Genomic DNA, 12,950 nt, shown 5'->3' on the forward strand with positions numbered 1-12,950 from the left:
GTGGAAAGATTTCTTCACTTATTTTCATCATGGTCACTAATACGGAGTATTATTTGATTAGAATGTACATTGAGAGGGCGTAGTCATTGGAAGAATTCCATCATCTGTATCTGAATGAACGGTTTCGTCATCTGACTGTCTTCTTCGTTTAAGTTTACTTCATGCGGAATTCGAGATAAACCATCTGCGACAATATTCTGTTTCCTGGTCTATACTTAATTTCATAATCAACCTCAAGTTCAGTCTCCATTTGATAAGTTTACATTTGGAGTTTTGAGGTTTAGTCCATAGTTAAAGGTTGATGGTCTGTGTATAAACAAATTTTCTACCAAAAAGGTATGGCTCAGTATTGATCCCCATCGAATAGCCAATAACTTTTTCGATGGTGGAATAGTTTTCTTCTGACTTTGTTAGGGTTCCGTGATGCGAACGCTATTGGCTTGTCATTTCCAATAGTACCTTGGGAGATTACTGCACCAATTGGGTGGTTAGAAGCATCGGTTGTTAGTATGAAATTTTTGTTGAAATCTGGGTATTGCAAGATACTACTACTAGTCAAAATGTTTGCATCTCTGAATGCATTAACAAACTCAGCAGTGTGCTTAATTTTTCACCTTTTCGTAGGGAGTTGGTGAGTGGTTTTGCAATTTTAGCAAAATCTTGAATAAATTTGCGGTAGTAACCTAGAATACCTAAGAACCCGCGAAGTTCCTATCGGTCTTGGGTATCCATGTTTTGATTGCACTAATCTTGCTTGGATTTGGTTTAACACCTCTGGTGTTACGATGTCCAAGAAAAGCGACTTCTTTGCGTAGGAATTCGCTTTTATCTAGTTGAATCTTCATGTTATACTTTTGCAAACAAGTGAAGATCTTTGTTAAGTTTTCCAAGTGTTCTTGGAGACAGTAGAATACACAATTATGTCGTCCATGTAAACTAGACATATTTTGCCAATGTATTCTCTAAGTATATTGTCCATTACCTCTGAAAGGTGGATGGAGCGTTTCGCAATCCAAAGGGCATACGTAAAAATTCATAATGCCCATGTTCGACACTGAATGCTGTCTTAATGTCCTCTCTTTAGCAATACGTAACCGAACGAAGTACGCACTGATTGATATTTCAAGCATAATTTTTCATAACGACGTATGTAACAATTATGAGGATTCGATATTTCGACATAGGTGTTTCATAAGGGCCGAAGTCGCAAATGTAAACAAATCGAGTTTATGACATAGATCGAACCTCCTGGAAATGTACTATATGTAGCATATTAAAAATAGTACAAAATGTTGTTTTTTTGCTGTAAAAACAGAAAAATACAAAAGGGCGATATTACATTTCCGTTGGAATTTTTTTCTTGGTGCGATTGCGCCCCGTTCTCTCCATGGCAGCAAAGGGGCTAAACTGTGCTTCATTTTTGCATTATGACACTTCGCTCTTTGCAAAAAACGCATGTGACCAAAGGGCTAAACGGTACTTTGAAAACACAACGGGGCGATGCAAACAGGCGATATTGACAAATAGGTTGACAGCCAGGCGTGAAATTTGGGCGAAAAGGATGTTGTCAAAAACATTATGGCGCATTTCTGAAGGGCGCAAGTGTACACTGTTAGAAAAAAAGGACGACTAGTTCTTTAATCATATTTTCAAATCGAAATCAATCCAAAGTAAATTTTATTTATATGGGGCTTCAATGATTAGATGTGGATGTATTTCATGCAAACTATTAACATTTAAAATAACATCTAATTTTTGAACTACAATTGAAAACATGTCATGGAACATTGGAACCCACTTTTCTCCATTCGAGCTCATTGCGACATTGGCCCTTATGAAACAACTGTGTCGATTTTATTGCAACCAACTTGGTATATTGAGTCACATTTAACTTTACGGTTAACAAATTAAATATTTTTGTTCGAGTCAACCATAACTACCCTTGTGGTTGCATGAATTCCTTATGACACTCCTGAATTCCAGGAATTCTTGGTGGAACTCCCGAAGGAATTCCTGGAGGAACTCGAAATTTCTGCACCCAAAAAAATCTGCACGTTGTTTCCACCTGAAAAAGTACGTAGATTCTTTTCCACCTGAAATTCACGTAACCTTTACCTGATTTGTCGATAGAAATTTCATTCTACGTGAAAATCAGGTAAGTTCTACCAGAGTTTTGGATAGAATTCACCGGACACGTAAGTTTCACCTGAATTTTCTGAAGCAGTTGCAGTTACGTGTGCACGTAAACTGTACCTGAAAATTCAGGTGGAAACAACTTTTAGATTATTTGGAGTGTGGAGAACTATTTTTCGTAATCCGTGGATTCCAGAAGGTATTCTTTCCAAACTTCTGAAGGATATTTCCTATTTCATAATAAGCAATGGCTGGTTTTCTACCCGCCGCTGACATCATCCAGGCGCTATGGTATATGCGCAAAAAGCCAGCAGGAAATTTGTATGGCGAAAGGCGAGGCGAAAGGCATCTAACGCGAGATTTTTCGAGAGAAGGAACATTCTCGAGAAAACTATTATACCTATAGGTACCAGTTATGTTGGAAGGTATCCGCTACTACGCCTATCAAATACTTTTTCGATTACGGTGTACAATTTCGAGAAATTGAGCCTTATACTAAGGGTCTGTCTCATTTGGAGAATTAAACTGAAATTAAACTTAAAAGTGACATTTCAATAATTATCAAATAACCCTGCTCGCAGAGCAAGATTACTTTTGACAGATATCGAATCATTTTGCATCGATGTCTTATTGGAATTGCTGGGTAGCACCAGCCATTCTTATCACTGGGTTATTTGCTAATTTTCGAACTGTCACTTTTAAGTTTAATTCTCCAAATGAGACAGAGCCTAAGGACACACCTGTGGTACTTGTACCATGGTACAAGAGAACAAGAAAATTATTTCAAGACTATCTTCAATAAAGACAATAATTGATATGGTACTCATTTCAAAATTCTTGTACCATGGTATTTGTAAAAAGATATTTTAGTTACTAGATAAAGATTGTCGCTGTCGTCGCTGTCCGGAACATCTTTTGCTGGCGAGGATAGGGGAGCTAAATGTCAAAGCATGAAAATCCATACGATTTGACAGCCTGGTACCCAACATGTTCCGGACAGCAGAACAAAGGGAATCGAAGTGACAATCTTTATCTACACTCAACTAAACTATCTTAGGAACATCATAAGCCTCATCTTATGAAGCGTGAAAAAATAATCGAATTCCAATTTCATTGAGCCTCTTATGATAAGTATTGGCCTGCGATAAAATTCATTTTTGTATCTTATGAAGTTCATGGGAGTTATCTGTAGAAAAAATAAAACATAAGACACCTCTTATAATTTTCATTACAACTCTTGATGTGAAAAACTCATAAGGCAAATCTTATAAAATGGTATGTTAATATAGCGAAATATGTCGTGGACGCTTCGCATCGCAGATTTACTATGGCAATTAGCCGAGAAAACCTAATATATCGTCGTTGAATACCGCAAATATTATAGTCAGATGTAAATTGGTGGTTCAATATAGTGAGCAATTGTTTCCTCTTGTTAAGGTTTCTTATTTCTAAAATACATATTTATATTTTACAGAAAATTGAAGAGGAAATCTCCGACCAGTAAACGACTCGCGAATCTCCCAACTGGTGCGATGCAACCATCTTGGCGGAATGTCCATCGGATTACTTTACTTATGGGTCCTGTACACCTCCGGTGGTGCAAAGGGCCGAATTTCCATCCTGAGCGATGACCAGCTATCACTTTAACCTGTAGCCAGGTTAGATTCCGGTCGACTTATTTTATTTCTTGATTGAGACTTTGCCGCCATATCTATCGGATATGATATTGATAAGAGTAAAGTTTGCGAAGCATATAGTAAATTTTATATCACATTAGTTTAAATCTTCTTATGTAAAATGGATCGTTTACATGGCTTAAAATAAAAATAAAATATTACATTGAACAATGATTTGAGGTATAGTTTTGTTTTGTATTTTTCTCTCTCTTTTGATTTCATGAAAGAGTACAACATATATAAAAATCGTATTGAAAATATAATGATCTTCATATAAAACAACTTTTGATGTTCATAAGATTCTTTTATGAATTACTTAACGTGCACTGATTAGACTTAATTTTTTCATAAGACAAACTTATGCAAATTATACTCGGTCGATTCATAAGAAAATCATATAAAATTTATAACTAATGCTTATAGCAAAAAAACATAAGATATTCGTATGGTTATCACTAGTTTTGTTGGTTGAGTGTAGTAACTAAAATATCTTTTTATTTGTACCACCAGTGTGTCATTAGTATTAGATACCTTATGCCGAGCCTTATGCCATATACTTTCCCGTGGAGATTTTTTCGATTATCATCTTTCCGCTTCTTCTTCTTCTTCTTCTTCTTCGTGCAACATCAAAGCGCCAATCGACGTTTAAATTGTCGGTCGATGAAAGAGTGAAACTACGTTCAGACGGTGATAGCTATACATACTTGATATAGATAATCTTGACATGAGTTATTACTAATTTTCGAACTGTCACGTTTAAGTTTAATTCTCCAAATGAGACAGACCCTAAAGATATATACACTGATAAAAAATGTATAGTAGAATAAACCACACAGTCCTGTTTAGGTTTACCATGCACGATAATAGTAAACACAACCAACATATCTTCATGAATTACCACATTATTGTCCGCATTACTATATGGCCTGTCATTCTTAAAGTACTATCTCCCATGGTAAATTCAACTGTGCCTCTGTACCACTTCGACCACGGAATGTTTTGACGCCTTTCTTGCCGCCATTCTTTTCACGTCCAGCGCGCAACGAAAATTAGTCTTTTATTGTTGTTCAAGTTTTTACACATTTTTTTCGTTTCATTACATTAAATATTTTGATAAGGCATTTTTGTATCACATAATGAGTAAGAACATTAATCTTAATTCTAATTGTGAGAGCAATATTATTGAGAAAATTTTACAGCTATCACAAATCCCCTGAGTGATTCGATGTTATTAAGTGACACCGAGAGGGTTCCTAGATCGAGTTTACACATTCTTATCCCGCTAGTTCTGCGTTTGCTGTCCCGTACCATATTCCGCGCCAGATTCTGGCTACAAATTGTGAAGAATATTGACGACAGAAAGGACGGCAGGAATGGAATGAATTTGGAAGACTCAAAATAAGCTAGCTATGCTAACCAGAAAATCATGTGTTTTTATCTTCATGTCACTTGCTGTTATTTATGTAATTAAAAATTAACATGTCGTAACTTTTGCACAATGAAGTGAGGGGAAAAATGACAACAGTGGAGAACAGACTGTAAATAAATATGCTTGATTAAGTAAATGCGGTTTGATCTTTTTTTATTCACGATATACCGAATCACAATAAAACTACCATAATGAAAAGAATCAGAACATGTTCGAATTTACTATGTTTCGAATTCACGTACGCATAGTAGCAACACAGACAAACAGACGTAACACTAGAGAAATTACCATCGACCATGACTTAAACGATCAATTTGAATATGATTGATTGCGCGTTTCACAACTAGAGGCGCTAGCGTCGTATTCCTTCGAGTTTGACATTTCACTCCAGCGCCTTCTGGTGACAATGTTATACGAAACATTGTTTCGTGTAACATGCTCGCAAGATGGTGGTAGAGGAGTTGGGTGATGAATTTTTCAAAAAAATGTTCTAGCTGTTACGTCTGTTTGTCTGTGGAAGCAATGATAAGAACATGGTAAAATCTGCCAGACGTCATCGCTCAAGAAAGCATAGTAAAATTTACCGCGCTTTATAGTTATTCTGAAAACTATTTGCGTTCTACCGAAATCAAATGGTAAAATGTATTTACTGTTACCTTCGATATGGTAGGCGTTACCATATACCATTTCTTCCAGAGTTCAGCTCAAACCTCTGAAATAATCCGTGTTTCAATGCAAACTGCAATATTCGCGATCGGTAGTGATGCTCTAAAACCTCTCAATACGCAATTTATGATGGTTTCTGATTTGGCGTGCACAATGCCCGCTAGCACCAACTCTGTTTATGGCGCACTTCGGCGTTTTAAGAGCTGAACAGAATGGATACGTTTGCGTGCGTCTTGACAGTTTTGCCATAGGAAAGCTGTCAAAACGCACGCAAACGTATCCATTCTGCTCCGCTCTTTACTTCTCTCGTTATTTGCGGATCGCGGAGTGTTTGCTGTAGATTGCAAAACATTTTTTGATAAATTCGTATTAAATTTCGATTAAATGCCTTCGCAAAACTAGTTAAACTTGTTCAGCAACAAGTGCATCATATTGTTAAGAAAGAAATGTGAAGTGAAGTGTACGATTTGTTGGAAAAAATTGATCTGAAAATTCGCCGGAATCCGACATGAAAATTTTGCAACCAGCCTGGGTTCATCACGATGGTAAATATTCAACGAAGGTAGGGTAGATGTATCAGTTATGATCGCAGTTCTCAGCTTGCTCAGGTCTAACCATTTTTTTTATTAGTTATTGTTATTGTGTGTTATTAAATTTTGTGTTCGATACCCAGATGGTTACATTTGTATGCTTTTTCTTGTCAGGTCAAATGATTCGATTAAAATTTTACAACAGATGATTCGTTTCTGAAAAGCCTTTTAAGTATGATATCATGTGTTAATGGTCCCAATATGTCTGCATAAATTGTAAACCGCAAAATATAATTATGATGACTGATGCTTCTCCCTAGCCTATTATTAAAAGTTCGATTTTAATGAGGATTTACTTTCAGAAAAGGCAATATTTTCCATCGATATCCATCCTGGTGGCGAAAAATTTGCCACAGGTGGGCAGGGAAATGATTCCGGCCGGGTCGTGATCTGGAACTTGGTACCGGTGATCAGCGAGGAAGCTGAGAAAAATAAGAATGTTCCGCGGATGCTCTGTCAGATGGACAACCACCTGGCGTGCGTGAACTGTGTTCGATGGAGTGGCAGCGGAACCATGTTGGCATCCTGCGCGGACGATAAATTGATAATGATCTGGAAGAAGAGTGCCGGTGGAGGGAGCTCATTCGGATCCGCCAAGACGGTGGAGCATTGGAGGTGTATTGCCACACTCCGGGGTCACTCGGGGGATGTTCTCGATTTGGCGTGGTCCCCGCAGGATCAATACATTGCCAGTAGCAGCGTTGACAATACCGTCATCATTTGGGACGCGAAGGAATTTCCGTCGATTGTACAGGTGATGAAGGGTCACACTGGGTTAGTGAAAGGAGTTGCGTGGGATCCGGTTGGAAAGTTTGTTGCTTCGCAGAGCGATGACAAAACTTTGAAAATTTGGAAGACATCGAATTTTACATTATTTAAGACGGTAACGGAGCCGTTCGAAGAATGCGGAGGAACAACGCATATTCTGCGATTGTCTTGGTCCCCCGATGGCCAGTATTTGGTATCGGCTCACGCCATGAACGGAGGAGGTCCTACAGCACAAATCATCGAGAGAGATGGTTGGAAGTGCGACAAAGATTTCGTAGGTCATCGGAAAGCGGTCACCTGTGTGAGGTTCCACAACGCAATTCTACAAAGAATGGCCCCGAAGACTAATAAATCTCAGCAGTATTGTTGTTTGGCCGTTGGATCTAGGGACAAGAGTTTGTCCGTTTGGTTGACAGCTCTACAACGTCCTCTTGTGGTTATTCATGATCTCTTTCAAGATTCGATCCTGGATTTAAGCTGGAGTCACAATGGATACATTCTTCTGGCTTGTAGCGGAGACGGCCACGTGGCATGTCTACAGTTCAGTGCCGAAGAGTTGGGGACACCTTTATCCGATGATGATCGGAATAGTTTGTACCATCGAATGTACGGCAAGAACATCACGTTGGATATGAATGGTCAAACTGGAAAAGATTCTCTAATTGAGAATGCCGAGCTGCTGAGTGCATCTCAAAGCAAGTTGACTGCCCCGACATTGATACCTCAGCTACCGCAAAGTACACCACCGCAAGCTGCCCCTAAAATAAGCTCAATCGCTCTGCCCTCGTCGTCACCGGTGGGAATTCAATCGTCTGCTAGTCAAGACAGCCAACGGCCAATTCTGAAGCAAATCGAAACCAAGACAGCTGATGGCAAACGACGGATTACGCCCATGTTCATACCTCTGAACGATGAAGCGGATGTGCCGACCTCCGGAAGTGGCCAATTTTCCAGTAGCACTGCCAGTAAAAGCAGCATCGTGACCGTCGAAAAAGTGCCCGAATCTGTAACGTCTATCTCTGTCGCCACAAACGGAATAGGCATTAATTTCGAAAACCTGGCGGCCCAGACTGCCAAGCTGGACAGTCGATTGAAGAAAGTGAGTAAACAAGATCCGCCACCTGGCCGTGCTGTACTGCCATCAGATCCTGCGACCACAATCGCTTTGCATAGTCCGGAGAAGCTTTCCGTGACCATTCAGCCAGTTTTGTCCGGGAAAGCGTCCCCGGTACAAGGGGCGGGTATCAAAGCCATAGGAGATTATCGAATACAGGTTACGAACGGAGCCGTGAAAACGGGCTACGGTCCGTTGGGGAAAGTGTTGGTCAACTTGATGAGTCTTCCCCGAGCAGACAAAAAACTATGGGAAACGGTGATCGGATCGCCGGTATGCAGTTTTGCAGTAGCGAAGAGATTCGTGCTGCTGTGCAGCATGGATGGCAGCATAAGGTTTCTGGACATTCAGAACGGATCTCCGATACTGCCGGTTATGAGTTTGACCAGCCCGGTGATTCATAGTACGTTTGTAAGTAGACGAAATAGTTGCACATTCTTCTACCATTTTTTACATCCTAATTTTTGTTTTATTTCGTATATATTTTAAAATTTCATTTCTGATTCAGTTTTCCAATTTTTTTTTATAATAGTTGCACAGAATTAATTATCGATTTTTTTTTCAGAGTGCTGATTGTCGATTAGGCGCAGTTTTAACAGAGAATTGTACGTTACGTGTATGGGATCTGAACGAGCAAAGTATCTTCCTCAGTAGTAGTTGCCTGGACATTATGGGAACAAGTGAATATAGAGAATCGATGTCTGTTATTCAATCATAAAACTTTCACTTTTCAATTACAGGCTATGCGACGCTTCTACACGTCTCAGATCAGGGGATTCCGTTTGTCATCTTGTCCAATGGTGCATCATTTTCATACAGCAAAAAGTTGGAAAGCTGGCTAATAACCAACTCCGCAGATCCCATAATGCGCCATGGTCTAATGACAACCAAAGTGGGGTCCATTGTACGCAACTTGAAGACATTCCCATTAGCCACGGTTCAATCGTTCTCTAATTTCCAACCGGTCAATTCCAGATCTTTCATGGAAAAGTAAGTTTTGCTTTAAGTTCATAGACCCATTATTATTTCAATCCTTTGCAGTTCGAATACAACCTGGCAGAACGAGGCAATTCTCTCGTTTGTGGAGAACCAGATCAAAATTGCCGAAACTATCCAATCATCAACGGAAGTGAAACACTGGTACCTAATGTTGGGCTTCCAGCTGGCCCAGCACGGCACGGAAGAAAAGATTCGACAGGTGCTGGATAACCTACTTGGGTCTCCTTTCCGATCCGCTTCGACTAGTGCTTCCGAGTCTTCTATTCTGGGTATCTCCAAGCACGCACTGCTGGAGGAAATTCTTCTGCAGCTCAAAACGCAACCCAAATGGCAGCGAATATATATGGAGTATGCGGATCAACTCAAGCGGAACAGCGGCTCGAAAGGTCCACTGCCGCAGCAGTGCAGCATTGACGAGGAGATGCGTCCGATCGGGGAGGCGCCGGTCGAAAAGCTACAGCCTCTGTAAGTACAATTTTATTGTTGCACTGTAATAGATATCGCAATGGGCGGAGCTACTGTTTATTGAAAAGGGTTGGTTGACTCTACGACAATCCGACAGCCTTTATTTATTTTTTTTAATTTTCTCATATTTTTGTAGTTACATAATTTAAGGTTTGAAGCCAAAACTGCTCATTTTACAGTACAAATTGATATTTACCAAGGCCTTTATATAACTATAGCCTATCTACATTAATAATTTGAGGATATTCACAGTAATTATGATCGATAGGATATAAATCTTTGAATATACGTCGTCTTGGGCCGGTATTGCCAACTGTATTAGAAACAAGGTTATCTCTCTTAGACCTGTGCGCCGATCTACTTTGAGCCGGCGGCGGCGTGACCGCAATTTGCTAACGGCGGTTGCTCTCGGCGGCGGCGGCTCGGATCGGCGCGGTTCAAAATTATCCTTCAAACAATTCGTCGGTGGGTGACGAAAATACGTTCTTTAAATATTTGCTTTTCGTGCCCTAATTTACAATAGTTCATCCAGGAGGGTTTGTAATTCCTTGTGAGAACACTAGTAAAAAATCTGAATGTATGGCTGACGGCTGCAAAGCAAGGCTAAGCATGGTACGGTGTAAGTTTTTTGGTACTTCACTCTGCCTATGAGGATAATCGTGTTAGTTTACTTAGTCTACTTAGAGACCTCACAATTAATAACTGTGGAAGTTCTTAATAAACACTAAGCTGCGACATGGCAATTTTCAAATGGGAAATGTAATGTCAACCAAAAAGTTCAGATGAGAAAATTCCAGCAGGACATACGTGAGAATCCTACAGACATTTCCTGGGAACATTTCCATGTGTTTCTTATCCAGAAAATCTAAGATACGTTAATTAATGATTTTCTGTGTGTTACTTCTACGTGAAGTTAAACGATTTACAATGATATGGAAATGCTGTAACGTTTTACGTTTTTGTTGTTGTTAATTAATTATTCATAAACTGAAAATATTATAAGAATAAAATAATAACTTTAAATAAAAGCTAGTGTTGATAAAATCGAGCTATCTCTGTGCTCAACTCGCGTACATGGAACATGTTATAAAAGCTCTGCTTTTATAGCATGGCGCTAAATTTAAAATAAGCGGTTTAAATTCGCCATGCTTCTCGGCGCCATGCCAAATCATTTGGCGCGATTTTCAAATAATGCATTCTCCTGAAGAATAGTTACAGAGTAGTCTTTTAAAATACTTGAATAGGGCTCAAATTTGAAAAGAGGCACAGTTTCTTGGCGTAGCTATTTCATCCGCTCGATCATTGGCTGGAAAGCAGAAGTACGCGATTAGAGATACTTACGTTTTGAGAATATCTTGTGTGATTTGAAGTACAATTTAAAGGTAACATTAGTGAGTGAGTTTATAAAAATGATAAGTGGTGTTAAACGTTTTGTGTTTCTTTCTTTGTTTATTCCGTTGTATCGCAAATTCTGCTTGAATTTTTTATTAAATCTACTACTACGAAGAAAGGTAATTATACTCAATTATGTGAGCGATTTAACTTAATACTAAAATAAATTCGTGTTGGACGCAGCGCGCTGCGCTTTTTTTGTACGGCTGGAAATTTCCGTCGTCTTGTGGAGACCGTCCAAGGTGCCGTCGTGGTGCGAGCCACGAATTCCGTTCGAGATCATCGAGACCCGTGTGTACCGTGAAGGCCCGCCTCAAGTAGGTAGTTAAACGGAGTGTGTGAAGTCGTTCAAACCATCGTAGCGAAGAATCTCCCATCGGTCGTCCATTGCCGAAGGTAAGGTCCCTCTCCGTCATTTTCTGTGGACCGGAGCCATCCGAGAGCGCGTGTCGTCCATTGCACGCAGTGAACCCGATCCGAACCGAAAGATAGAGGTTTCGCCGATCCCCGCTCGGTGGAACGGAAAGGTACGCGAAGCCGGGTCGCTTTGGGTACGTGTGCCTCTATCCGTAAGTGAGGATCGCCCCGGGGACATTATCGGCATTTTTACGCCGCCATTGCTCTCGCGGAACAAAACGGAAGCTTCCGTTCCAGCCGCCACAACCTCCGCATCTCTAGTTCGGCCATAACACACACGCGGGTCATCTTTACGTTGCGCGCCAAATCGCAGCGTGGACATTCCGGTGGCAGCCATCGCATCACCGCCATCGTCGAGGTCTTCTCGAGCCAGAAGCTGCCAGATTCGTCGAAGTTCGTCGGGCCCCATCGATCATCAAAAACCTGCGCAGGTACGTGTTAGAGCTTAGTTACATGGCCATGCTTGCTCTTATGTTTCCATTTCCAACGTCCAGCACGAATAAAATATTCTAGAAGTAAAGTGATGGTGATTTAGTTTAATTACGTTTAACGTCAGTTTCTTGAATAAACGACTCACTAATTTCGGGAGCCAAAACACGTTCTTTCTTGGTTGTATGGAAACCTTTTGCGGTCCCTAAGGTCTTGCGGTGAATGAATGGGAGGAGATTTAGCTTGCGCTTGAGAGATTTTGCCAATTTCGCTTAATAATCGTTCTAGAGTTTTCCCTGAGCCAAACAGTCTCAAAAAGTCGGGCAATTAAAACGTGACCGGTGGTCTCTCGTTGAGAGTGGCGCTAAAGCCGCCGATTAATTAAACTCGGTAAACGTGAACGGTTATAATGCTAATATCATCTTCCAAACTTAGACGTAAATGTTCATGATAGAATTAGCGGCGAAAGTATAGAATTGATTGATAGTTCCGTTAGGATACGGTAGGCATGAAGAATGTTTTTATAGAAGTCGATTTGTAAGCGAGCGGAGGGCAATATTTGTGATGGCACATATCGCACGACCTTCCTTCTGCCTAGCTCCCGTATGAAGGCGTAGGGAAGAATATCAGTGTGGAAGCCAGTGGAGATATATCAGCTTCCACACTGATATTCTTCCCTCCCCCTTCATACGGGAGCTTGGCACAAATATTGCCCTCCGCTCGCTTTCAAATCGACTTCTATAAAAACATTCTTCATGCCTGCCGTATCCTAACGGAACTATCAATTCTATACTTTCGCCTCTAATTCTATCATGAACATTATTATTATTATTTATTCAGACTAAGGCCGAAGTAGCCTAAGTTTGGAAGAT

The 12,950-nt window shown here is 40.2% G+C and overlaps 1 protein-coding gene across 7 annotated transcripts in view; it reads left to right on the forward strand.

Moving 5' to 3' along the window:
- The first annotated feature begins 6,209 nt into the window (after nucleotides 1–6,209).
- The window catches only part of LOC134213840 (protein HIRA homolog), a 296,687-nt gene continuing 289,946 nt past the window's right edge, over nucleotides 6,210–12,950 (forward strand). For all 7 annotated transcript variants that reach the window (XM_062693240.1, XM_062693241.1, XM_062693244.1 and 4 more), the window contains exons 1-5: nucleotides 6,210–6,449; nucleotides 6,797–8,787; nucleotides 8,942–9,056; nucleotides 9,117–9,366; nucleotides 9,418–9,840. In XM_062693240.1, coding sequence (XP_062549224.1) covers nucleotides 6,413–6,449; nucleotides 6,797–8,787; nucleotides 8,942–9,056; nucleotides 9,117–9,366; nucleotides 9,418–9,840 — 2,816 coding nt within the window. In that variant the 5' untranslated portion in view covers nucleotides 6,210–6,412. The remainder of the gene's footprint in view (nucleotides 6,450–6,796; nucleotides 8,788–8,941; nucleotides 9,057–9,116; nucleotides 9,367–9,417; nucleotides 9,841–12,950) is intronic.

Source organism: Armigeres subalbatus, chromosome 2 (genome assembly GCF_024139115.2).
Source record: "Armigeres subalbatus isolate Guangzhou_Male chromosome 2, GZ_Asu_2, whole genome shotgun sequence".
Taxonomy (NCBI): Eukaryota; Metazoa; Arthropoda; class Insecta; order Diptera; family Culicidae; genus Armigeres; species Armigeres subalbatus.